The following is a 27,623-nucleotide window of genomic DNA, read 5'->3' on the forward strand; positions in this document are numbered from 1 at the left end:
TAGTGATGACCTACTGAATGATTAGTCACCACGCACCAGGCAGGTAGTATGCTATTGACCTTTCACACATTTTTTTTTATTTAATCCTGGCAATAACCTATAAGGACATAGAATATTATCATCCTATTTGAAGTCCAGGCTGACAGAGGTTAAATAAATTGCCCAGGGCCATACAGCCAGTAAGATTGGACTTGGTATTTTAAACTCAGATCTGTCTAACTTAAAACACCCACCTCATTTTCCAAGTACAACATTTTCCAAGTACAACAATGCCTTCCTGGGTTTATTTTTATTGTTTTGTTTTTTTGACAGTATTGGCCATGTAGTATCATGAATAAAATTTATATTATACATTTTACAAAGGAAAGTGTCATAAGCTCAGTGAAGTATTCTTTTACTGTGTTGTAACTTTTCTTGGACTATGGTGTGAACTCCTTCATGCTAAGGTTTTAGTTGTAGTATCATTAAGAGCCCCCTCAGCTCTCAATTTAAAAATAATTCAATTTACTCAAAATATCTCATATAATATGAATGACAAGAAGAAAACCTTTACCATGGAAACCTTTCCTGCCACTTGTGTATTTGGTCATTTAACATAAAACTGAAGTTGTAGAAGTTTGTAATTTTTTACTTATATGTTAAAATACTTCAGAGTGCTACTATGTTCATTGAATTAGGTACAAAGGGAATATAATACTGATAACTACTTTAGGATGATATTTCAAAATGGTATCCAAGTCTGAAATAATAATAAAATCTGCATTTTTCTAAGATGACTAATAGATTTTTATTTGTACATTAAATTTTAAAACAGTATATATAAAATAATTTAACAGTTATCTGGCAGAGTCTCATTAAACTGTTGTTTTCCAGAGTGGTTGTACTAGGCTGAACACTTACCATTTAACTTCATTCTCACCAGCATTGACATTTTAATGTATTATTTATATATATATATATATATCTTTTCCATTTACAACTTTGTTTGACTGGTGGAAAGTGATAGTGAATTTATAACAGGGAAGCACCAAAGGAAAAAATAATTCAAATCCTATATTTTAAGTCTATGAAATTAAATATTTCTTTTTTCTTCTAAAGCAGTTTTTACTCTAAGTATTCAAATTATTTTTTGAGTTTAAGCATAGGAAGCTTGGTACTGTTGTGGGAGGAGGTGGAGTAGGCCAAGATCAGTCTTTGTGCTTTCTAAATATATTTACCATATCTGTTTGATAGCTTTAAAAAAAGTATTAACTGTGAAGTTGGGTGTAACTTCTTATGTGAAATGAATCATTAAATCCTTCCTCTTAATGTTGTAATTGTCTGCAGAGTCCTTCAGTATCTCCTAATACGAGTTTCACTTCTGATGGCTCCCCATCTCCATTAGGAGGAATTAAGAGAAAAGCAGAAGACAGTGACAGTGATCCTGAGCCAGAGGATAACGTCAGGTGAAGCCATTTTTTTGGTAGCATTTTGTTAGCAAATTGCTGAAATAGATGCGACCTAATTAATGCTATTTAGCTTAGAACAGCAGTGCCTTCAGATACTTGCCTGTGATCTTTTTATCCACTAGTAATTAATGTGGAGGGTTAGACTAGTCAATGAATTCCAGTGAGATGTGTAAGCTATAGCTGTTAAACCTAAGTATCTAGATTAGTATGCATGCAGGTTTTTGTCCTCCAAACCACTTTTCCCTCTGAGACCAGGCACTACATGGGCTAGACATGAGGTGTTTAGCTCTGGCTATGTGATCTGAATGTTACTGTGTTGAGATTAAATTTTCAAGCAGCTTAAACTAGAAAGTTCAGTTACACTTGGATACTTAATATAGTTTGCTTTCATCTTCTCAGTTGGAAAGGTTATTCCTCAAAATGAAATATGCAAAAGTCATTTGGTTAAGAGATAAATATGTATACTTTTAAAAACCACAAACTTGAATATGCACAATTACATTTCATGGCAGAGAAGTTTCCCTTTACTGTATATTTCCTATTTATAATAGGAAACTTTGACTCTTTAATTTATCCAAAAGTTTGAAGTCATTAAATCAACAGCCTCTTGTAATCAAATCCAGCTTTGAAGCCTGGGCTCCAAGTACAGAAGACCAACAATCTAAATAATTATAACTCATTAAGAATTTGGAAAAATGATATATTTCAAAGTTAAACAAACAATAGTGGTAGTTGTAGTATCATTAAAAGCAGCTCGTGCTGCTTTTATAGGACATGGATGACGTGTTTGTATTTATGATTAGAAACTTTGTAAGTGTCATGTATGGTCTGCATTTTCTGAACATTCTTTGATGTGAGATTCTGAGATCTGTGGTGACTTGTGATTGAACAGTTACCTGGTCTGAGTTTTTATTCTCTGTAACTGAACTTTCTTCCTAGAGTATTTTCTTTTTTTAGCTGTGTAGTCATTATGATCATACCCGCTTAATAGTTAACTTGATATATTTAGTACTTTATTGTTTAATCCTGTTGCTGAGGATAATCAAGGTAAAAATGCTTCTATCAAGAAATGTTTGGGGTTCTTAGCTTGTATTTCATTGACATTTTCTGTTAAATAGTGCTAATCCACATTATGTATAGTGGATATTTCTCCCACTTGGTGTTCTATGAATTCTTTGTGTGTGTGTGTGAAATTAAAATTGGTGTGGTGTATTCTGAAACATAACTGCAATTAAGAAGATCTGGTATATGGTAGAAAATAGCCGCTTAATGGATAATCATCTTGATGATTTTCATCTGTCCTGATGTTTTTGGGGTTTTTTTTTTTAGTGTTCTTTGCTTTTTTGTGTTCCTTTAATAAAATATTTAAATGTTTTAGAGAATGAGAAATGAACAACTCTTATTACAAAAACATATACTTTGGATGAAAATGTGGTTCTTCACATTGTATTTTTAGTGATTAGTGATAATTTAGTGAGTTGATTGACTTGCTTCTCAGTTTTAGCAGAACATACGTACGTACCAGGTGTGATAGAACAATTACAATGAATGCTTAAATTTTAAAAATGTATTATAGTAAAAGACACATTCCCATTAATTCCCCTCAAAATACTCTCCCGCACTTCAAACACACTTACCCCATCGAACTTTTCTGAAGCAGTTCTGGAAGTCCTCTTTCGTGTGTCTTTACTTCATCCTCTATCATAACAACGCTCCATGTCACACATCGCTTCTGGTATGACAATTTCTGTCAAATAAAAACATTATGGTGTGTCCTCATCCACCTTAATCATCAGGTCTGGCATTGTGAGACTTTTGTGTCTTCCCCAAAGTCAAAATGACCATGAAAGGTAAACGTTTTGAAGCGATACACAACACCGAGGCAGCCACAACAGCTCAACTAAAGACATTTATGAAAGAGGACTTCCAGAACTGCTTTAGAAAATGGCAAGAAAAATGGGATAAATGTGTTTGAAGCAAGGGGGAGTTTTTGAGAGGATTGATGGCAATGTCTTGCACTATAATACATTTTTTTTCCTTTAAACATTCACCATATTTCTTTATCACACCTCATCTGTGTGTGTCCTTCCCTTACGCCAAAACAACTCTTATCTGAAAGAGAGTTAAGGCCCAAGGATAGAGAGATTAGGTATACACATAATTTCTGCTTGGCTCCTAGATTATTCTTTTATAAACCATTTATTACCTTTTAGAAACTTAACCATGCAAGTCATTATTTTAAAAATTTGACTTTCTTTGTATAGTTTAAATATAAATAAACTGAGGAACTTGATATATATAAAATATCTTCAGTATTTGAATCTTTGTTTCTTCCCCCTTCTTCCGCCTCCCTCTCCCCCATTCTGGTTCAAGCCATTGTTTCTCAGTCTAGTTATGTAGGACACAGCTCCCTAGCCCATGCTGGTATTATGAGCCTTGCACTCCCCCTGGCTGAGGCAGTCGGTCGCCAGTCGTAGGTTGGCCGCTCACAGCAGTTCATGCCGGCTGCCAGCCACTCACACTGGCCACAGGCTGCTCCTGGTAGCACGTGGTTGCCCATGGCAGCACACAGCAGCCCACGGCAACCCACGGCTGCACGCGCCGACCTCTGGCTGCTCATGGCAGGTCAGCTCCAGGGAGAGCTGTTATTCACAATCTTAGCTGTGGAGGGCACAGCTCACTGGCCCATGTGGGAATCAAACCAGCCACCTCAGTGTTAGGAGCACGGCGCTCCAACCACCTGAGCCACTGGGCCAGCCCTCCAGTATTTGAATCTTAAAATGTAGGTTTAGAATTGTTCACAATCAAAAAACATGTAAAACAGTATGAAAATTTGAGCAAACAAATGTTCTGTACCTACTTTAATTGTTCGTCTCTCTTTTTAAAATGTAGGTTTGAAACCTATGTAAATTTACTAACAATTGTCACCCCAATAAACTTAAAAAAAAATATATATATATAGTTTTATAGTGGCTTACTAGAATCAGTGTTTGGGTTTTTGATGTTTAGCTGTTTTTAATTTGATAATGAATCCTGTGAAAGTGGACTTTTTAGAAATAATTAAATGAATTTAGAAATAATAAATGCTAACAGTAATGTTAGCATTACTATTTAACTCATTTACATTTTACCTGGATAGTAAATATAAATTGATTTGGGTGATAAATCAGTAGACCATTACTGAAAGTATTTATTGAACATAAACTGGCTTTGCCTGGTTTTTAGGCTATGGGAAGCTGGTTGGAAGCAGCGGTACTACAAGAACAAATTTGATGTTGATGCAGCTGATGAGAAATTTCGTCATAAAGTTGTACAATCTTACGTTGAAGGGCTCTGCTGGGTTCTTCGATATTATTACCAGGTACAAAAGGAATATTTTCTTCTAAATCTCTAGCTGATCATTTAGGAAGATAGTAATTTCTATAATAATGTGTATTATTGAGCTATATTTGGAAATTAAGCCCAGACTCACTTTTTAAAGCTTCCTATTTAGACGTTCATTACCTTAATTATTTAAATAATATTTGTTTGTAAAACTCCTTTGATGTTAATATATAAACAAAGCTAATTTTTGTTGTGTTAAAGGATTTCAGCATTAAGTATGTGGTTGAATGTACTTTGTCTTTCAAATGTTTAAAGTTTAGTGTTTTTTTTAATTGAAATAAAAAATAACTGATAATAGACAGTCACTAAATGACTGAACAAAAGACAAAGCTGGTACGAATTTGAAAGGAATTTGAATGATTCCATTTTTTCCATGTAATGTAGCGATATTCCATGAAGTGCATTCTAATTGGAGTAATCCCTGTGTGACTTAAAGCCTTTGATAATTGAGATGTCAGACTGGTGAGAGATTAGGTAGACATATAGGGGATTTAACACTGATAATACCTGGTTTTGTGCTTGGAGAGAAGCAAGTTAGGTTTGGGACTAACTTGACTTGGGAATAGATGAAATTTGTAGGTAAGTAGAAAGTAATTTAATATCCTAAACAGTAATACAGTATTGATTGTAAAATACTCTAATTTCATGTTTTACTCTTACCCTCAAGATTTTAATTCCCTAGGCACACAGTTAAACATTTCCTGAAGACTCCTCTTTTCTATGGGTATAACTTGCTCTTGTTTTCATTTTGATGGATTAACTTAAATACTTTTATAGTAAAGAGAAATTTGTTACATGGAAATATAATAGGGAATTGTAAAAATGAGACTTTTGGCTGTTTTACTCTGTTACTGTTTTAGTGATGTCCCTTACCCACCTATAGGTTCAAGTACTGTGTTTCCCCGAAAATAGGACCTAGCTGGACAATCATCTTGTGTCTTTTGGAGCAAAAATTAATATAAGACCTGGTATTGTATTATATATTATATTATATGGTATTGTGTTGTATTACATTATATTATATAAGACTTAGTCTTATATTATATAGTAAAATAAGTAATATAAGTATAAATATAAGTAAAATAAGACCGGGTCTTATATTAATTTTTGCTCCAAAAGATGCATTAGAGCTGATTGTCCAACTAGGTCTTATTTTTGGGGAAACACAGTAAGTAGTAAGCGTCAGCTGCAATTTCTCTTTATGTGATAATAGCAGCTCCAGAGTTGTAGAGAAATGTTACCAAACACATTTTAAAGATAACAAATCTTGACCAAGTTATATCTGTAAATGTAAAGTTTGGTGTTAACTGATTATATTAAAGATGCTTAGCAGTATATATTTTTTTAGTTTTATTGGGGCATTGTGTTTTTCCAGGACCCGTCAGCTCCAAGGCAAGTCATTGTTTTCGATCTAGTTGTGGAGGGCGCAGCTCACTGGCCCAGGTGGGAATTGAACTGGCGACCGTGGTGTTATGAGCACTGCGCTCTAACCAACTGAGCCAACAGGCCACCCAGCAGTATTTTTTAAATCAAGGATCCATTGATATAAAAAGTTCAGATATAATCCAAACAACTTTTAGGACTTGCGAAAAAAATTAACATATGGAATGTATACTAGAAGTCGTATGTTTTATAAATAGGATATTATAGATTAATAGTCTGATTTTTATTTGTTTTTTCTGTGATTATCATTAACACAGATTTTTGTTTTTGTTGTTGTTTTTAATGATTTCAGGGCTGTGCTTCTTGGAAGTGGTATTATCCATTCCATTATGCCCCATTTGCTTCAGACTTTGAAGGTATTGCAGACATGCCTTCTGATTTTGAGAAGGGCACTAAACCGGTAAGCTTGGTTGTTTAGAGCCATAATAGAATTTTGGCTTGGATAAAAATTATGTGTCTTATCTTAAACTTTTCTTCTTCTTTGCAGTTTAAACCACTGGAACAACTTATGGGAGTTTTTCCAGCTGCAAGTGGTAATTTTCTACCTCCATCATGGCGGAAACTCATGAGTGATCCTGTGAGTCTATTTTGAGTGTGTTGGTAACGGGTTTTGTCATATGTTTTACTAACATTAATCACAGTTGCTTTTGCATCTCAGTTGAAACAGTGAAGTGCAGAAACAAAGTAAAAGTATTTGTATATTTTTCACTACTTTTTCCCCCCTGCTTTCCTTGTCATCAGTACCCTACCCAGTAAATAAAATTGATTCGTGTTTTGGGGAAATTCTTACAACAGTCGTTTTGTTCTCAGCCTATTATTTTTACTTGTTCCAGCCCTTGTGGTGGCTACCAGAGCTCAGCAGACTGACCTACCTGAAATCGCCTCTGAACTTTTGTGTGCTAGCTAGAAAGAGTGAGACCCAGCCAGGAAATAGGAATTATCACAGTCAGTGAACTCTTCACTCACTGTCTTGGGCCCAGAGTTGTCAACTCTATGATTCTGTAATCCTTTTTTCCATCATTTAAAATAAAATTGTTGATTTTGTTTTACTAGACCTGGGATTAATGACCTGATACCTTAATAACAGCTTTTAAAAGGAGTAAAACCTGATTTTCTCATCGGACTTCATAACTTGAATGAAAATTATATCAAATTCTATATAATAGAAACATGTGACTTTTGTTTTGAATCTTTACTTTTCTCCCTGATGCAGGATTCTAGCATAATTGACTTCTACCCTGAAGATTTTGCTATTGATTTGAATGGGAAGAAATATGCATGGCAAGGTAAAATTTAGACATCGTTCCTTTTTGTTAAAATAATTATTTTCTTTTTGGTAAAAGTGACCAAACATGATTTATGGGATGAAAAAAATCCCTGTAGAAGATAAGTATTTTAAAAATTATATATGAAAATTTGATGTATTTTTCCATTTAACCTGGGATTACCAATGATTAATAGTAATTTAAATGGTAATAATTCTGATAAACAGAAAATTGAGTTGAAATACATTAATCATTATATCTTTTGTTTTCTTTGTGATTAATTCATGAGACTTGGGACTTGCTCCTTCTGGTTTAGCAGCTCATTGATACCTTGTTAGGTTGCTAAGAGATATAAAAACATGATAGTGTCCTTGTGGAGAACGACTTAGACTCCATGGAGACTTTTGAAAAATGTATTCGAAATTTAGTTTAAATACTAGGCATTAATCATTACTTAGAGTTCATTTCTTTCTTATTTATTTGTTTTTTGTTTATTTTCTCATTCCTTTTGTTCACAGATTTTATAGGAATGGCAATATAAAATTAATACTAAATTCAAGGTGCTGTTTACCACTCAGCAAATGTGTGGTGGTGATTGATTGTAAAACCCAATAAAGAGTCTCTCACATCGTAAGCCAAATATTCACACCACAGCCCCTTTCAGCAAGTCATTTTAGCCTTGTCTTCCACCATACATTTTCTAGGATAATAATAAGCATGTTTGTTAAAATCATGTTTTCACTTTTTTTTTCCTTGACTATTCCCTGTGGTACCCATCAATGACCAGTAAAATGACTTAAAGAGAATTATGTAACAAAGGGAGATAAATAATAACTTACAAATTGAAAATCATTTTGTGAGATTTTCAGGGTTGAGTTTTGGTTTATGTAGTAACTGAAATTTCATATTACTTTAATGGGATGATAATGGGAAATGCAACTCATTGACTGGGGTTATGTAAGCGTTGTGCTCTGTGGCCATATTTTGTTATATGCAAATGAATTGGGGTCTTAGATGGTTTTTGACGGTGCTTTATAGAAGATCTTTTGATTAAAATAGAGGGAAAGGAGGCATGGGAGAATGGGAAATGGTAAAGTAAAATAAACCGTAAATATATTTATGTAAGTGTTAAATAAACCCTTGCTTGGATTTGTTACATAAGTAAATATATAAGCATGCAGATGACTTGCTCACTGTATCATTGTAGTATACATTGTCCAGAGAGGAAAAGTAAGACAATGCACAATGGTTGCAATTTCTCTACATCCTCTCCAGCATTTGTTAGTTTCTGTTTTTTTGATAATAGCCACCCCGATGGGTATGAAATGAGTATCTTACTGTGTTTTTGATTTTCATTTTCTTAAAGATTGGTGATGGTGAGCATTTTTTTCATGTGCTTATTGGCTATTTCTGTATCTTCTTTGGAAAAATGTTTATTCAGATCGTTGGCCCATTTTTGAATTGGGATTTTATTGTATTGTAGGAATATTTTATATATTCTGGTTACTAATCTCTTACCAGATATATGGTTTGCATATATTTTCTCCCATTCTGTGGGTTGTCTTTTCATTATTGATACTGTCCTTTTTTAATTTTGATCAAGTCCAATTTTTGTTGGACTATTTTGTTCTTATTGTTGCCTGTACTTTTGGTGTCATAGCCAACAAATCATTGTCAAATCCATTGTCATGATGAAGCTTCCTCCTATGCTTTCTTCTAAGAGTTTTATAGTTCCAGCTTTTACGTTTAGGTCTTTGATCCATTTTGAATTAATTTTTGTGTATGGTGTATGGTAAGGGTCCAACTTCATTCTTGTGCATCCATTTCCTCAGTAACTTTGTTGAAAAGACTGCCCTTTCCTTCGTTGAATGGTCTTGGCCCTTTTGTTGAAAATCGTTTGACTGTATATGTGAGGGTTTATTTATGGACTCTCTGTCCTGTTGTTCTATATGTTTGTCCTTGTTCCAGGACAGACATATTTGTTCCAGTACTATACTATTTTAATTAGTCCATTTGCCAGTACCTAATTAATTACTATAGCTTTGTAGTAAGTTTTGAAATCAGGAGGTGTGAGTCTTCCAACTTGATTTTTCTTTTCCAAGATTGTTTGTGCTATTTGGGGTCCCTTGAGATTCCAAATTAATTTTAAGATGGATTTCAACCCAGACCTGTAATATTTTATATAAATATTTTTATTTATTAGACTGTAATAAGAATGCATCTTTCTTGAGGTAAAATTAGTTCTATTAGGAAATATAGTGATTTCTCCATGTACACATGTCTTTAAACTTATCGAAAGTAATCATAATACTTTAAGTTCTTGCCTAAGTTGAGCACCTCTTAAAACGGTAGAAGATAAAATGTGTTTGGATACTTTTTCAATATTTATTGAACATGTGTACTTATCAACATTATATGTAATAATAGCAATGTGTTTTCATAGTATTTGCTTAGTATATATAAGAAGAGTATGGCATAGTTATTTGGAATGCTATGTATTTCATACACAAACAGAATTTAAGTAATTTGATGAGTCACACAGTGGCAGAACTGAGATCTGAACCCAGAGAGTCTGATCACTGTGTTTACCTTGGTATTGTACTACTTGGGCTACCTCTAGGTTGTTGAGAGGATTAAAGGAGCTAACACACGTAACAAAGAAAATAAATGCTCAGAAAAGAGTAGCTGCTATTGTCATTTTTCCTATCAGCTCACTTGCATGCACTACCTTTATCACATCTGGGTGCAAGGCATTCCTTCCTATCCTGGCCAATAGGGCTGCTTTCTTTCTTGGTAACCTTATTGCTGTCATTAGCGCTGCAATTTGCTTACTATTTGGAGTTAGCTTCTGGAATTGATATGGTAGGAAAGTCTTTCTGATAATTTGTTTATATCCTATATCTAGTAGGTAGTAAACAAAAGCTAGATAATGTTGTAGTTTTCATGATTCAAATTTTCTTAAGTGTATGACTAAAGAAAACTTGAGTAACTCCCTAGGTTTTTTCCATTTAAGTGTCTACCAGTAATTGAAATACCCTGACTCAGATGATGGATGTTCATATCCTTGAAATCACTCTTTAGGCTCTTCAAAATTCACACTAGAACTTAATTTCTTTTTAACTTTAAAAAATATTCTCCTAGGTAGTAAAATTAAACATTGTCTAACTTTGAAAATACAGTAGCTAAATAATTAATGACAATTTTGGAAACCTTTCATTTTTCTTCATTTTTAAAGACAGTAGTCACAAAGACAGCAGTTTTGAGTAACAATTAGTTTCAAAATTATTTAGCTCTATTTAGCATATCTCCTGTCTATCTTAAAATTTTTATTTAGCTAAAATACTATTTATACTGTTTATAACAGAATGTCTATAGCTTCAGTAATTTCGTGTATTTTTCTAGTAATACTGTTTTACTGCTGTGCTTCTTTGAAAATTAGGCATGTATGTTTAAGTAAAACAATGACCTTAATTCCAGCACACTGAAGAGAACAATTTTCAGCCTAGAAGTGAACATCCACTATTCAATCCCCCTAAAGTTATTTGAGCAAGTCTCTAAAAAAAATTTTGCATATAAATTATTGGGTTTTAAAATGTAAACAGAATACTGTGCAATTTTAGAACTGGAAAAGACATTCTAAGGATTCTAGTTGAATAGATCCTCTGAGTATTTTAGTTGTATGATCTCTTTTTACAAAAGAAGAAACCAAGACTTAGAAAGATCAAAGGATAAGCTCAAGCTCTTGGGAGATTAACTGCCTTGCCCAAGGGTATCCTAGTAAGTAAGGCCAGAACATAGGCTGATGTCCAGGTGGCCACTTGTTCATTTAATTCAAAAACTTTATCATCAGAGAGTTAAGATTCAGCAAACATGGCTTTCCATATGAGCCATTTTAAGGGTGGAAAATATAGAGAGTTTTTTCTTCCACTACCATGTAGAAAATATTCACACCTCAATTTTGGATAGAGTTCAGTTCCAAAATATTTTGATATTAGCAGGAATACTCTATTAGAAATGTTTATTTGGATCAATGGTAAGTTGGAATTCAGGTGATCCTAATAGCTGGGGCGGGTGGTGTGCATTTGTTTTCCTAGGTGTTGCTCTGTTGCCGTTTGTGGATGAGCGAAGGCTGCGAGCTGCCCTAGAAGAAGTATACCCAGACCTCACTCCAGAAGAGAGTAAGAATTATACTTCCACTTGGTCAACATTGAGTTTGTGTAATAGAGACTTTACATTTTCTTACAAAATTCGACCCTTTTTTTTTTGTTTGTCAAATTTCCCATAAAGGAAACGTAAATAATTGATTCTACCTTATAACAAAAGGTGACTTTGCTTCTTAAAAGGCATTGTCCATAAATTGAGTACTAATTAAATTTAAAAATTTAAGTTTAAGCTACAAGTGTTTGTTAAATTTATAAAAAAGCAACACTTCAAGAATATCCTTTAACTTTCTGATTCTTATATGACATGAACACACAAAAGTAGTTTTGTGCGTTGGGAGGGTATAAATTTCCCTCCTCTGTCTTCTTCCCATCATCTGCCCCAAATAACACTAACTTTGCTTGAAAGGTTAGGTTGAAACAGAAGCATTTGCCCTCAGAGTGCTAACTTTGAAATGTTATTTTGCACAAAAAAGGGTATTATGTCATTACTACTGATAGTTAAAAGTATAGGGAAATTGCAAAGCTGGACTCTGTTGGAAAATTTATTCAATACCAGTATAATAAACCTATAGAAATAATTTCTCTATCAACCACCCTTAGAATAATCTTTGTTATTAGATGATACAATATGTTTCCTCAGGGAATGTTTATATATTTCTTACAGTAAGAAATTGAGTTCTTGGGGCGGCCCATTGGCTCAGTTGGTTAGAGCGCATTGCTCATAACACCAAGGTCGCCAGTTCGCTTCCCACATGGGCCAGTGAGCTACGCCCTCCACAACTAGATTGAAAACAACGACTTGACTTGGAGTTGTTGGGTCCTGGAAAAACACACTGTTCCCCAATATTGAAAAAAGAAAGAAATTGAGTTCTCTATAAATAAAACTTGGTCTTTATCTTGCAATACTATATTCAGATATCTTTTAGTTACAGTTTTTTTCTGATAATCATTGATCTTTGAAACCTTACTGTCAAAGTTTTTTTCCTCTACAGAGACACATCACACCTGCAGGTCTATTTTAAAAGTATTTTTCATAAACTTTATAATTAAAGTTTTTGAAATTTAGATGCTCATTTTGTTCTCATAAAAATTGCTGTTGCGGATGTAATTGCTTGATGTTTATTCTTTTCTTTCTTTTCCCCTAGCTAGAAGAAACAGTCTTGGAGGCGATGTATTATTTGTAGGGAAACATCACCCACTTCACGACTTCATTTTAGAGTTATACCAGACAGGTTCCACAGAGGTATGGTCTCTTTTTCAAACATGAAGTATTTCTAGATAATATATTTATTTTGTTAATCAGGAATGCATTTTTAAAATGTTCGTAAAATATAAACATGTTTTATATAAATATAAAAATATAAAAAGTTACCATTTTAACCATTTTTAAGTGTATAATTTTGTGGCATTAAGACCATACACAATATTGTGCAACCATCTCCACTATCCATTTCCAGAACTTTTTCATTTTTCCAGTCAGAAACTCTGTATTAAGCAATATTAAACAATAACACTCCATTCTCCCCTCCCCCAACCTCTGGTACCTCTCTTTTACTTTCTGTCTCTATAAATTTATCTGTTCTTGTACCTCACATAAATGGAATCATATAATATGTGTCCTTTTGTGCCTGGCTCATTTCACTTAGCATGGTTTCAAGGTTTATCCATTTTGTAGCATATATCAGAATTTCACTCCTTTTATGACTGAATAATAAATAGTACATTGTATGCATATACCACGTTTTGTTTATCCACTCATCTGTCGATGGGAACTGAGTTGTTTCCACTTTTTGGCTATTAATAATGCTACTATGAGCATTGATGTAGAAGTATATGTTTGAATCCCTGCTTTCCATTCTTTTGGATATATAATCAGGAATGCATTTTTCCACAGCCAATGGATGTACCACCTGAACTATGTCATGGGATTCAAGGAAAATTTTCTTTGGATGAAGAAGCCATCCTTCCAGATCAGTAAGTGTTCATTTATGTATAATTGGGGTGACTGGGACGAAGTTTAGTTAGCATTTTTACCTTTTTGCCTAAATATTTTATTTTCTAGTAATAGTGAGAAAATAGAAAACAAAACAACGACTTCGGACTAAAAAACGAATTGGGTCAAAGCCCAGCTCTTCAACATAATACCTATGTTACTTTGTGCAGGGAGCCCAAAGCATCCCTAAAACCCTTTTAGGAGATTCACAGCATTAAAACTATTTTCATAATAGTACTAAGATGTTTTGATGATATTATTTGCTTTTGTTACTCTCTTTCTGTCTTGAGTGTACAGTGTTTTCCAGAGGCCAAGTGTAGTGTGATAACTCTAGAGATTGAATCGAAGCAGATAAGAGAATCCAGCTGTTAAGATACATGTTAAAGAAATTTTCAAAATGTAAAACAATGTTCTTCTCGTTTATCTTTGTTTTGCTCTGTAAAAAATAGCTTTTTCATAAAAATGTTATTTACATTAACATGTAATAGGTTTATCACTTATATTTTTAAATTCTTATTTTTAAAATTTCTTAGGTTTAATTTTTAATAGGTACATATTGATAGATCTAAACATAAAATCTTTTTGGGAATCCTTCATTTTTAAGATCCTCACAGTTTGAGAACTACTGCTCCAGGTTATATATCCAGGAATAGAATTGCTGGTCATAGAGTATATGTATCTTCTTTTTTTCTAGATAATTCCGGGTGGTTTTCCAAAGTAATTACACTTATTTTATAATCTCAACAGCAGTTTGTGAGAGATCTTGTTACTCTGTATTTTTGCAAAACCCTTGGAATTATCACAACCTTTATTTTTGTCAAATCTGATGGATGCTTATTGTCATCTTATTGTGGTTTACAATTGCATTTCTCTGATTATTAATGAGAATTAAGCCATATTTATTTGGTTTTCTTCATTTATAAAATACCTGTTCTATTTTTCTACTCATTTATCTGTTCCCCTACCCCCCTTTTTGGTTTGTAGGTATTCTTTACAAATTCTGATATAAGCCCGTCGCCCATAATTGTTTCTGTTAATGAGATTATAAACAAGGGAGACAGGGTCCTTTTTTAAAGATAAAAAATGATTCTATTCTTTTTTGGTATTTTAATTGATTTCTGTTTTCTAAAGCATAACAAACATAGCACCTTCTTCCATTTATCTAAAAGGTTATACTTTGCAAATAAATGCTTCTTCTCTTGTTTCTCCTTAGAACAGTATGTTCTCCTGTTCCCATGTTACGGGATCTGACACAGAACACTGCAGTTAGGTAAGTTTTCCAAAATTCATGGCATTCAGAACACAACTCTGAACTTGCAAATAAGTTTAAGAAGACTGATTCACAAGGAAATGGCAGCTATTATTCCACCAATACTTTGAGTTGGAGAAGCCCCTATGTTGCAGACCTCAGAGCAGAGCCTCTTGACTTTAAATTATGTATATTGTTAAGGTTACTGATTTAACAAACTTGAGTCTCTGCTTTCTGGTTTCCCCTGACAACCTCTAATTCTTCCCAGATTAAGAAAGTGGGAGGTAGAAAGTAGGAGTTTCTGGGAGTAGTTTGTTGTGTTGGAGCAAACAGAGCTTTGCACACTAGAGGCCCATACGGCCTCACTGTAAAGTAACAGATTATCTTAATTATGTTTTTAATTGTAGCCCTGTAGAGTTTAAAAACAAAACTTTTGTACTTTATTTTGCCCAAGATGAGATAGAATGAATTTGTAGTAATTTCAATCAGCAATTGTTATAAATTTACGGGGCTAATTTCTGCTACCTAGAAAACTTATACCTCATTTCTTCAATGGTGACAACATTTTCTATTAAGAATAATGTAAAATATAATATGACTGTTTAGAATAAAAATCAACTAACTTACTACTCATTTGTATAATTGTTGTATATAATTACCAATCTTGATGACAGGGTTTATGTTGTCACTTTCTTCGATCTTTAGATGAGAGTAAGAAGAACACATCCTAGTAATTCAAGGATTTTGCAAAAGCTCTTCCTAAATCCTCCTTTCCTACTCGTTATTATTGCTCTCACTCTCAGGAAATATTTCAGTGTTTACTTAGATTTCTCATTGTGAAGTATAAGCATGTTTATTTTCCTATCTTTAATGGATTTAGGTAGTAACTGCCATTCTAAAAAGGCTTTTATTTAAAGAAAACCATTGTGAATTTGGAAAATCTTCCTAGATTAGTTGCTTTTGTTTATCTTCACACATAATTTGTCCTGGCTCTTTGTCTTTGGGCTCTTTTGTTAAATGTGGAGTTCAGAATTGTAAGCCATACTCCTATGCCCATCACAGTCTGGCTCCCACAGGTCTGCTGTGGACACTGCACATTAACCCTTGGGGTCTCTGGCTTGCCGTGATACTTCAGGCCAGTTAATCTCACTAGTTCTCTCTTTGGATTGTCACATGTTTGCTTGTGCTCCTCAATTTTTCTGCATGTTTTCAAGGTCCTTTCTGCTGGCCCTTTAGAAATAGTTAATTCTACTTAACTTTTTAATTAGGTTAGAGTGTCTTGCCCAAGGGAAGAGTACAAAATCGACAAATCCTGGAGTTTTTGTTTGATGTCGTTGATTGTTTCTGATCCTGAAAGGTCCTTTGGTATTATTTGGTATCTTCTGTGTTCACAAGATTATTAAATTTACAAAACAAATCTCGATCCAGGTGCTTATTCCGGTGTGTGTTGAAATAACTTCAAAATAAAATTGATTTGATTGAGTTAATATCCTAGAGAGTCATGAAAGACCAGTTACCTTTTACCTTCCTAGTCTATGAGTTAATTCTCAATGTTTCAATATTTTCTTTGAGGGGTACTGTTGAGGGCAAAATCCAGTGTACTGCAGTTTTTATGTATTTGTATCAGGTGTATCCCAGTGTCGTTTTTGCTTTACAAACGAGAATCTGAAAATGCAGCTTCCAGTGCTGGTTGTCAGTTATTTCTCTTTATTTTGATTCCTGGCATTTTTTACATTCCATATTTGAAAAGTTTCCTCGTTGAGTTTAGGTGGGTTTTTCCCATCACGTTAGGTCTTAATCTGTAGTGTTGAGAAAGTATACTATAGAGGTTGTTGAAGTATCTTAAAAATCACAGAAGAAAATATGATTAGCTGTGACCTAGGAAATTTTTTTTCTCCAATTCGGATTCCCTAAATCATTCAACCTATCAGCAGCTTAACTTTGAATAGAACTGAACTATCTCCCTTAATTTAACTCATCCTGCTCTTCACCATTGTAATTTGCTTTGACCTAGTATTTATTTTTATAGTAATTCTTTGTCAACTTTAAATATATAAATCCTGCATATGATTTTAAGTTACAGAAAAATAATTTTCCTGTTGCCAGCAGCACAATTTTCTATCCATCTGGAGGAGTAGATATACACATACATACCTTTGTTTTACCTCAGACTCGGTGTTCAAATTACTTTGTCCTATGTCCCTCACCAGTTCTCCTTGCTGATCTCTCCTTTCTGTCCCTGGACCTCCTGTTTCCCCAGTTGCCCAAATTTAGGAGCCCATTATATGCTTTGGCTTCTCACTTTACATTATTACTCCCTATGTCTGCACCATTATTCTGAAAATTTTTTTCCTTCCAATTATTTTTTATATCTAGCTATTCCCAGTGAGCCTATTTTTTAATTCTCTTCTCCTGGATTACTGTAGTGATCTCCCAGCTGATTTATTTGATTCCACCTTCCCACTAAATCTATTGGCATTGGCATGTGATATAAGGCTTATCTTTTTTAAACACTGCCACACCTCAGAAATCTTTGGTTACTGTGTAGTGCCAGTAGAATTACATTCCTTTACTTTTTCAAGGCTGTCATAATTTGGCAGAGCTGTAGATCTGTGCCTGAATCCCCACAGTTCTTCAGGGACACCTCCTTAACCAGGCTTATCCCTTCCATACCCCATTGAGCTTTGTGCCTTCCTCCCATTGTTTGGAATGCTCTTCCCTTTGTAACCTACCCTTCATTACTTCTCTTCTAAAAGGTAATCTATAAAATGTATAACCTATTGTATATATTCTTTTCATTAGTAGCATTGTCAGGTTTTTCTTTTTCTCTCATAGCATCTAGCATAGTTCTAAACTTATGTAAAAGCTCAGTTGTTCATAATGTTGGAACCGGTGTTTACCAGAGTCTTCTAAGAGTTCAAACTTATTCCTTCAGAGGAGTGTTTCTCAAACTTTCTGTGTTCACCTTTGGATGGATCAGGCAAGGGATAGAATGTTTTATCTCTTCAAGGAGATTTTTTGAAAACGCAAATGTGTGTGAAGATGGAATTTTTAATGTAACCATTACTGCAGTGATTAATACAACTCATGGTTGGCAAGCAGACACCTTGAAATCCAAAGCCTGAAGGAAGTAAAGTACAAGCTGTCAGTAACAGACTTAATGGGTTGAAAACACTTGGGAAGGTTTAACTTGCACCGCCTGTGATACTTCATAGGACACTGAACTGGTTAACCTCTTCTGAGAAAATGTCAGAGAAGACGTCCTAAGTCCTATAAACTCTTTAAGTGTTTTAAAATGTCAAGTATATATATCACACAATTTTCCCTGCAAGAACAGTTTGTATTGGTATGCTGATTTATCATTAATTATGGAATGTATTAGGGAAAGGTAGAGTAAAAATTAAACTTGATATTTGGAGTTCTCTGCTTTCTTTGTGAAGTGTGCTAGCACTCTCAAACAATAATAGTACTTGATATACTGTTTCTAATAAAAAACATTTCTAAGGGTAATTCTTAAAGTGAATTGAATCCAAAAGTGTTGTGTATTCTATTTTCTGTTGAGACTTTGCTGCAGTTTTTTCTTACGAATAGTTTTAAAGTGCTACTTACGATACAAATAAAAACACTGTTCAGTTTCCTTACTTTCAACCATGTTTAGGTTTACATTTTTTTTTGGCGGTGTGGGAGGGGGTCCTTGGTGTACTATGAAGACACTTAGGTGATTAAAATAGGGAGGTTACCTGCCAAGGAAGAGATCTCTTATGCTTCTCCTGGGTCAGAGCTGGTCTCGTTCATAGAAGGTTATGCTGGGTTAGTCAGCACTATTCCACCTGGAAGAAATGGTTCAAAGCACTTCTCCTGTTTACCAAATTAGATGAAACAATATAAATAAAAACACAAATTTTCTTACCTCAGCTGGGCAGCCTGTTGAATCCATAGGCTGTACTGTTAACTCATTTCCTCCCTGAGAGTGCTTCTTTCTTATCTCAGTGTTACTGCTTTCCCTCCCCTGATAAACTCCACAATTAATCCCTTTTGCTTCTGGTGATGGAAATTTGTCAATGAGTAATCTGTATTTTTTTCCTTTATTATTCCCAGTATTATTTCTATATTTTATTATAATAAAATTATTTCCATTATTTTTAATCCTCTACCTATAAGAATTTGAATTACATAAATCTGAAGAAAACGAAGAAACTTCTAAAGTTTGGATCCAAATGAAAATTACCCTATGGTCTTTGTCTAATGGGTTCCTGCCTAGTCTGTCTGTTTCACTTTTAGGGGGTTTGTTTAAGTTGTGATTTATATTATCACACTGGAAAAGTACAGTTGAGTTGTGCTCCAGCTTTTATTTAATTTCTAAAAACATAATAGTTCTTAGTATATATTTTTGGGAACAAATTAAAATACTGAAAATCAGCCATTGAAAGCTTAAATCGTTTTAGGAGAGTTACGTCTTTAAATAGTTTTCAAAGATCCAATGGAGGGGCCGGCCCTGTGGCTCAGGTGGTTAGAGCTCCATGCTCCTAACTCCGAAGGCTGCCGGTTCGATTCCCACATGGGCCAGTGGGCTCTCAACCACAAGGTTGCCAGTTCAACTCCTCGAGTCCCTCAAGGGATGGTGGGCAGCGCCCCCTGCAACTAAGATTGAGCATGGCACCTTGAGCTGAGCTGCCACTGAGCTCCCGGATGGCTCAGTTGGTTGGAGCCCATACTCTCCACCACAAGGTTGCCGATTTGACTCCCGCAAGGGATGGTGGGCTGTGCCCTCTGCAACTAGCAATGGCAACTGGACCTGGAACTGAGCTGCGCCCTCCACAACTAAGACTGAAAGGACAACAACTTGACTTGGAAAAAAAAAAAGGCCTGAAAGTACACACTGTTCCCCACTAAAGTCCTGTTCCCCTTCCCCAATAAAATCTTTAAAAAAAAAAAAAATCCAATGGAAAAGAGTGCTTTAATCTTTGAGATTATAAATAGTGTTCCTTGTCCGTTTAGTAGGGATCTCCACACTTATTTTTAGATACTCCTTTTCAGCATGAGCAATATTTTCCCTTTCAGAGCATGAGCATGAATAATGGAATTTTTAAAACAATTTTATTGAGGAATAATTGACATACAGTAAACTGCACATATTTGACGAATAAATGAATTTGTTTTCCTAAACATTTGTTTCAGCTATCACATCTCTTGTTTATAACCATTGTCCGTCAGGAGAGATTATCCCTGTACCCCATGAGTATCTCTTTTGCCTGAAGCGTCTTACTTTGGCTGTCCCCTTCATTTTCTTAGTTCTAAACCTCTTCAACTTGTCTCTAATATACTAGAATTTCTCATGAGTTGAGGCGAAGCCATGTCTACTATTTCTCTGTGAGCAGAGCTAGAAAGGCTAGAACGTGGCTCTTCCCCCAGAGAGTTACATGAAGGCTATGTATTAGAAATTAGCAGCAGTTTGGTGAGGAAGATATTTAGACATTTGGCAAAACTATTGACTGAAAAATAATTTTTGGAGAAGACTTTTGGATTTTATTCTGTTTAAACATGAATATTACTTCAGTGTATGTGATAGTTGAGCCAGGCTAATAAATCATTAAATTGTGTATTATTCTCTTCTAGTATTGATTTTAAAGACCCGCAGTTTGCTGAAGATTATATTTTTAAAGCTGTAATGCTTCCGGGAGCAAGGTAACAACAATGCAGTTATAAAATATGGATTACTGAATTTGTTTTATATAAAAGATGTTCATCTCTGTTACTCTTGTATTTTCAAATGGTCAGAAAACCAGCACCAGTACTGAAACCTAGTGACTGGGAAAAATCCAGCAATGGACGGCAGTGGAAGCCCCAGCTTGGCTTTAATCGGGACCGGCGGCCTGTCCACCTGGATCAGGCTGCATTCAGGACTTTGGGGTGAGTTGTAGGTTTCTTTGTATAGTTTGCTCTTTCTGAAGCATCCACAGAACACTGTCAGTAGTTATGCCACAGATGTTTAAGAGAGTATTAAATACAACTTTTTACAGATATTTTAATGATTTTATACTTTTCTGGCTTTTCTTCAATTTTAAAATTCACTTTTGTTTCTTTGATTCATGTTTTACTTTATGTGTTGCTTGAGAAGTCCACTGTTTTCTCTTGAGATTTTGCTATCTTTCTGACAGTTATTTAAAAAGAAAACATTCCTTTTACTCTCAGGAAAGTTTTAGCTGAATTCATGTATAATAGAATCTGTTTAAAGTGTTAACCAATACATTAGTACACAAAGCCCCCAGTCTCCTAGATTTTTACTTAACCAGTATTCAAGCAGTTATATCTCATTGTTGCTTGAATTTTTCATTTCTTTGCCTATTAGTTAGATTGAGTCTCTTTTAATACGTATACTGTTAATTTGTGTTTCTTCTATGAATTTCTGATTTTTATCCTTTGCTCTTATTAGCTATTGAATTATCTTTTTCTTAGCTACAGAGAGAACTATATATAGAGAGGGGACTTTATTGAAACAATAACAGGTAAAAAGCTGGGATAAAAAAAGCAGTGGGCTGGAGGAAATTTTAATGAGTTATTGTTTATGAATTAATGGTAACTCACACTTAGATATTTCCAATTCATAGGAAAACCTTAAGATTCAAAATGGGATTTCGGCATTAGGTTGTCTTCAGCATGTACTTTATACAGTAAGGGATAGTGTGGAATGATCGTTAAGAGCATGGGCTTTGGATCCTAAATGTCTGGATGCAGACGCCTTTTTACCACTTAATACTTTTGTGCAAGCTACTGAACTGCTCTGTGCCTCCCTTTTCTGTGTGTGAAATGGGAATAATAATTATCCCTACCTCATGAAGTTGTTAGGATGAAGTGAGCTAATGCTTATCAAGTGCTTATGATAGTTCCTCAACACTGGAAGCATTAGCTGTTATTGTGGTTGGTTCTTTTGGAAGTCTTTATTCCTAATAGTAAAATAAATACGAATTTAAAATATTGTTAGGATATCTTTTTGCATTATTTCAACTGTTTTGAAATGCAAAGTAGAAGTATCTCTAATTTGAGTTCTGACTTCTGAAGATGCTCTTAACTTTGATCCAAATTCTTACTTCTTGGAATTAATCCTGAGAAAATAATTTTAGAGGAGCATGAAGTTTTATGTCCAAATGTCTCTAGTGCATTGTTATCTATAATACTATTAATAGTACTAAATGAGAGGAGTGATTTAGTTGAATATGAGACATTGACATGGTAAATTGTTCTATAGTTATACATATTACAATTATGAAGATTATGAAAGATACCGGGAAATGTTTGATATAGTAAATAATAGTAAGAGATAAAATAGTAGTGTAGACAGATGGCCCTCTGTAGCCACAGGTTTTGCATCTGCAGATTTCAGCCAACTGTGGATCAAAAATATTGGGGAGGGAAAAATCCCTAACAGTTCCAAAAGGCAAAACTTGAATTTGTCACGTGCTGAGTACTGCACTGAATCTACTTAAATGATGTAATTTGTAAGCATATCCTGCTGTAGTTTATATGCAAATCTAGGTTGCATGTAGGTACTATACCATGTTATATAAGGGACTCCTCAGATTTTGTTATCTCCAAGGCATCCTGGAATGGATCTCCCATAGATACCGACAGACAACTGTAGTGACAGACAAAACTGAAATGTAACCCAAAAAGAGAAAAATAGACATAATATTTTTGCTTAAAGTAATAAATATTTAAATGATTATCATTAAGAATCTTGGTGTGACAAGTAACATTTGCTGTCACCATTAATATCAGGTACTGTTTTGAACTTTGTTAATCTTTAAATCTGTGTTATCTTAATCAGATCTAGTAGTAAAGAGGTGGCTCCTAGCACTTGATTAATTTTGTCAGCTGTGATGTGATGGATATATCTAGATATAATTGTTTTCTGATTTGGGCGGGGGGTCCTTTTGCAGCCATGTTATGCCAAGAGGCTCAGGAACTGGCGTTTACAGTAATGCTGCACCACCACCTGTGACTTACCAAGGTAACTTATACAGGCCGCTGTTGAGAGGACAAGCCCAGATTCCAAAACTTATGTCAAGTAAGTTTTCACTAATTAGTTACTTTACATGCTAAATTAAATATTACGACAAAGGTTGGTTTCTAATCTTCATTGCTCAAAAGATGTATTGTAACAGTGCAGAGATAGTAGACTTAAAAACATACAATTTAGAAGAATTAGAAGAGAATACTCTTTGCAGTGTTCAGATTTTTTTTATATAGTTAATTAAATATATGAATTAGATTTCTTGTTTTCATTTGTAAATCTTCTTTTGAGTGAACATATGCAAAAAGAGGTATGTGGAATGCACTGCTATTCCATTAATCCAAGTAGTGGGGCAATTAAATCACATGCAGTAGTACGGAATTACAACCACTTAATAGAAAGATAACAATATCCCTTTCTTGAACAAATTGTATCTTATTACCACGAAAGATGAAGCCAGCCATTGCTTTCGGTAGGAATATGCCTTTTACCTGGTGGTTCTGTAAAGACTGCCTTTTCCTGACCCCTTATAACTTGTTTTATGGGCTTCTATGTTAACCAGTAGAATAATTATATGGTATTTGGATTGCAGTGGAAAAGGGAGAAAATAGTTGAATGTCAGGCTTCATAGATTTTGCATTATTTTTAAATTGTATCCCCATTTGATGTTTTTGAGTTCCATGGCTGTGCTCATTTATCAAGAAAGTTGTGCCAAGTTTTCAAAACCTCTTTCTTCATGAAGTCCTTGCTTCTTCATTCCTGGTTGTCTGGTTGCTACCCAGACAATGTCAGAATGTCAGGGAAAGAGTGTGGCAAGATGCTAACATTTGTTAAATCTAAGTGTCATCATTTCAAATATTTTTCTGAATGTTTGAAATATTTCATAAAAATTAAATTAAAAAGAGATAAGGCTTTATTCCCTACATTGTATGTTACATCCCTGTGACTTATTTTGTAACTGGAATTTTGTATATCTTAATCTCTTCTCCTTTCCTGCTCATCCCCTCCGCCCCTACCCCCTTCTCTGGCAACCAACAGATTGTTCTCTGTATCTATGAATTTGTTTCTGTTTTGTTTTGTTTATTCATTTGTTTTTTAGTTGCACAAATAAGTGAAATCTTATGGTATTTGTGTTTCTCTGTCTGACTTATACATAGCATAATACTCTCAAAGTCCATCTATGTTGTGTTGTTGCAAATGGTAAGGTTTTGTTCTTTTTTTTTTTTAAAGATTTTATTGGGGAAGGGGAACAGGACTTTAGTGGGGAACAGTGTGTACTTCCAGGACTTTTTTTTCCCAAGTCAAGTTGTTGTCCTTTCAGCCTTAGTTGTGGAGGGCGCAGCTCAGCTCCAGGTCCAGTTGCTGCTGCTAGTTGCATGGGGCACAGCCCACCATCCCTTGCAGGAGTAGAACCGGCAACCTTGTGGTTAAGAGGATGCGCTCCAACCAACTGAGCCATCCGGGAGCTCAGCGGCAGCTCAGCTCAAGGTGCCGTGTTCAATCTTAGTTGCTGAGAGCGGAGCCCACGATCTCTTGTGGGACTCGAGGAGTTGAACTGCCAACCTTGTAGTTGAGAGCCCACTGGCCCATGTGGGAATCGAACCGGCAGCCTTCGGAGTTAGGAGCATGGAGCTCCAACTGCCTGAGCCACCGGGCCGGCCCAGTTTTGTTCTTTTTTTATGGCTGAGTATTATATACCACATCTTCTTTATCCTATTGATGGACGTAGGTTGCTTTTATACCTTGGCTATTATAAATAATGCTATAATGACCTTAGGGGTGCGTATATGTTTTCAAATTATTGTTTTTGTTTTCGTCTGATAAATACCCAGAAGCAGAGTTGCTGGGTGGTATGGTAGCTCTATTTTTAATCTATTGAGGAATTACCATACTGTTTTCCATAGTGGCTGTTCTAGTTTCCAATACCACTAATAGTGCATGAGGGTTCCCTTTCCTCCACATCCTCCTCATCAATACTTATTTGTTGTCTTTTTCATAATGGTCATTCTGACAGGTGTGATGTGATATCTCCTTGTGCTTTTCGTTTTCATTGCCCTGATGATTGGCGATCTTGAGCATCTTTTAATGTGCCTGTTGGCCATTTCTTCTTTGAAGAAATATGTATTGAGGTCCAGTGTCCATTTCCAAATTACATTGTTTGGTTTGTGATGTTAAGTTGTATGAGTTCTTTATATATTTTGGATATTAACCCCTTATTGGATACATCGTTTGTAAATATATTCTCCCATTCAATAGGTTTCCTTTTTGTCTTGTTGATAACTTTCCTTCACTATGTGAAAGCTTTTTGTTCGATGTAGTCCCGTTTGTTTATTTTTGCTTTTGTTGCCTTTGCCTGAGGAGACATACCCCCCAAAATATTGTTAAGGTCAGTGTCAAAGAGTTTACTGCCTATCTTTTCCTCTAGGAATTTTTACAGTTTTGGGTCTTATATTTAAGTCTTCAATCCATTTTGAGTTTATTTTTGTATATGGGATAAGAATGTGGTCTAATTTTTTTTTGCATGTATCTGTCCACTTTTTTTAACACCATTTATTGAAAAGACTGTCTTTTCCTCCATTATATATTTTTGCCTCCTTTGTCATAGATGAATTGACCACTATAGCATTTGCTTATTTCTAGGCTTTCTATTCTTTAATCTATATATCTGTTTTTGTGCCGGTGCCATACTGTTTTAATTACTATAGCTTTGTAATATAGTTTGAAATCAGGGGTTTGTGATACCTCCAACTTTTCTTCTTTTTCAAGATTGCTTTGGTTATTCGGGGGTTTTTTTGTGGTTCCATATAAATTTTAGGATTATTTGTTCTGGTTCTGTGAAAAATGTCATTGATATTTTTGAGAGAATTTCATTGAATCTCTAGGTTGCTTTGGGTAATATGGACATTTTAATGATATTAATTCTTCTAATCCATGAGTACAGTATATATTATATCCTTTCATTTATTTGTCTTCTTCATTTCTTTCATCGATGTCTTACAGTTTTCCAAGTACAGGTCTTTTACCTCCTTGGTTAAATTTCTTCATAGCTATCTTATGTTTTTTTGATCAGTTGTAAATGGGATTGCTTTCTTAATTTCGTTTCCTGGTGGTTCATTATTAGTGTTTAGAATTGCAACAGATTTCTGCATATTAATTGCAACATCACTGATTTAATTTATTCTAATAGTTTTTGTTGGACTCTTCAGGGTTTTCTATAAATAGTATTATACCATCTGCAAATAGTGACAGTTTACTTCTTCCTTTCCAATTTGTATACCTTTTGTGTTTTTTTCTTGTTTGACTGCTGTGGCTGGGACTTCCAATACTATGTTAAATAAGAGTGGTGACAGTGGGCATCCTTATCTTGTTCCTGATCTTAGAGAAAAAACTTTCACCTTTTCATCCTTGAGTATGACGTTAGCTATGGGTTTGTCATACAAAGTCTGACAATTAAGTTTGGGAACTAACCCTAGAAAACGTGCTATATATCTCATTGCTGAATATCACTATAGTCACTTTCGAAGTACTCCCCTTGGGAAGCTATGCACCGACGCCAGCATCTAGTCCACCCTTCAAAGCAATTTTGGAACTCTTTTTCTGGAATGGCCATCAGAGCTGTCATCGTATTATTCTTGATGTCCTGAATGTCATCAAAATGTCTTCCTTTCAATATTTCCTTTATCTTTGGGTAAAGAAAGAAGTCATTGGGGGCCAGATCAGGTGAGTAGGGAGGGTGTTCCAGTACAGGTATTTGTTTATTGGCTGAAAACTCCCTTACAGACAAGTGCCTTATGAGCTGGCGCATTGTCGTGATGTAAGAGCCATAAATTGTTGACGAAAAGTTCAGGTTGTCTTTTTCACACAGCCTTTTCAGCACTTCCAAACAAGTAAACTTGGTTAACTGTTTGTCCAGTTGGTACAAATTAATAATGAATAATCTTTCTCATATTAAAAAAAACATGTTTAGCAACGTCGTTGCAACAAGTTCACGAACTTATTTGTCTGACCTTGTGTATCATGCTATTTTTCCCTTCTAACCTGCAAAGTTTTTGCTGAAAAACCAGCTTATAGTCTTTTGTACATAACCAGCTGTTTTTCTTTTGATGCTTTTAAGACTCTAACTTTTAGTATTTTAATTATGTGTCTGTGTGGGCCTTTTTAGGTTCATCTTGTTTGGGACTCCCTGCTTCACTTGGATGTCTGTTTCCTTCACTAGATTAGGGAAGTTTTCAGGCATTATTTTTTTTTAAATAACGTGTTTCCCGGAAAATAAGACCTAATTGGAAAAGAAGCCGTAGCATGATTTTTCAGGATGCTTGTAATATAAAATAAGCCCTAGCGCGTCTTTTGGAGCAAAAATTAATATAAGACCCGGTCTTATTTTCAGGGAAATATGGTAGGGCTTATTTCATATTACGAGCATCCTGAAAAATCATGCTACGGCTTCTTTTCTGGTTAGGTCTTATTTTTGAGGAAACATAGTAGGTTTTCTTTTTCTTTTCTTTTTTTTTTTTTGCTCTTCAGATTGCGTGATTTCCACCACCTTGTCTTCCAGTTTGGTGATTCGTTTTTCTGCTTTATCTAATCTGCTGTTGATTTCCTTTAGTTTATTTTTCATTTCAGTTACTCTATTCAGTTCTGATTGGTTCTTTTTATATTTTCTCTCT

General features: G+C 34.7%; 1 protein-coding gene across 3 annotated transcripts in view; it reads left to right on the forward strand.

Annotated features, from left to right (window-relative positions):
* Positions 1-27,623, forward strand: part of XRN2 (5'-3' exoribonuclease 2) — a 78,534-nt gene that overhangs the window by 29,499 nt on the left and 21,412 nt on the right. For all 3 annotated transcript variants that reach the window (XM_081034077.1, XM_081034078.1, XM_081034079.1), the window contains 12 exons: positions 1,327-1,445; positions 4,674-4,809; positions 6,568-6,675; positions 6,763-6,852; positions 7,489-7,561; positions 11,635-11,718; positions 12,849-12,946; positions 13,598-13,677; positions 14,910-14,966; positions 20,562-20,630; positions 20,724-20,855; positions 22,883-23,010. In XM_081034077.1, coding sequence (XP_080890203.1) covers positions 1,327-1,445; positions 4,674-4,809; positions 6,568-6,675; positions 6,763-6,852; positions 7,489-7,561; positions 11,635-11,718; positions 12,849-12,946; positions 13,598-13,677; positions 14,910-14,966; positions 20,562-20,630; positions 20,724-20,855; positions 22,883-23,010 — 1,174 coding nt within the window. The remainder of the gene's footprint in view (positions 1-1,326; positions 1,446-4,673; positions 4,810-6,567; positions 6,676-6,762; positions 6,853-7,488; positions 7,562-11,634; positions 11,719-12,848; positions 12,947-13,597; positions 13,678-14,909; positions 14,967-20,561; positions 20,631-20,723; positions 20,856-22,882; positions 23,011-27,623) is intronic.

Source organism: Rhinolophus hipposideros, assembly GCF_964194185.1.
Source record: "Rhinolophus hipposideros genome assembly, chromosome: 22".
Classification (NCBI taxonomy): Eukaryota; Metazoa; Chordata; class Mammalia; order Chiroptera; family Rhinolophidae; genus Rhinolophus; species Rhinolophus hipposideros.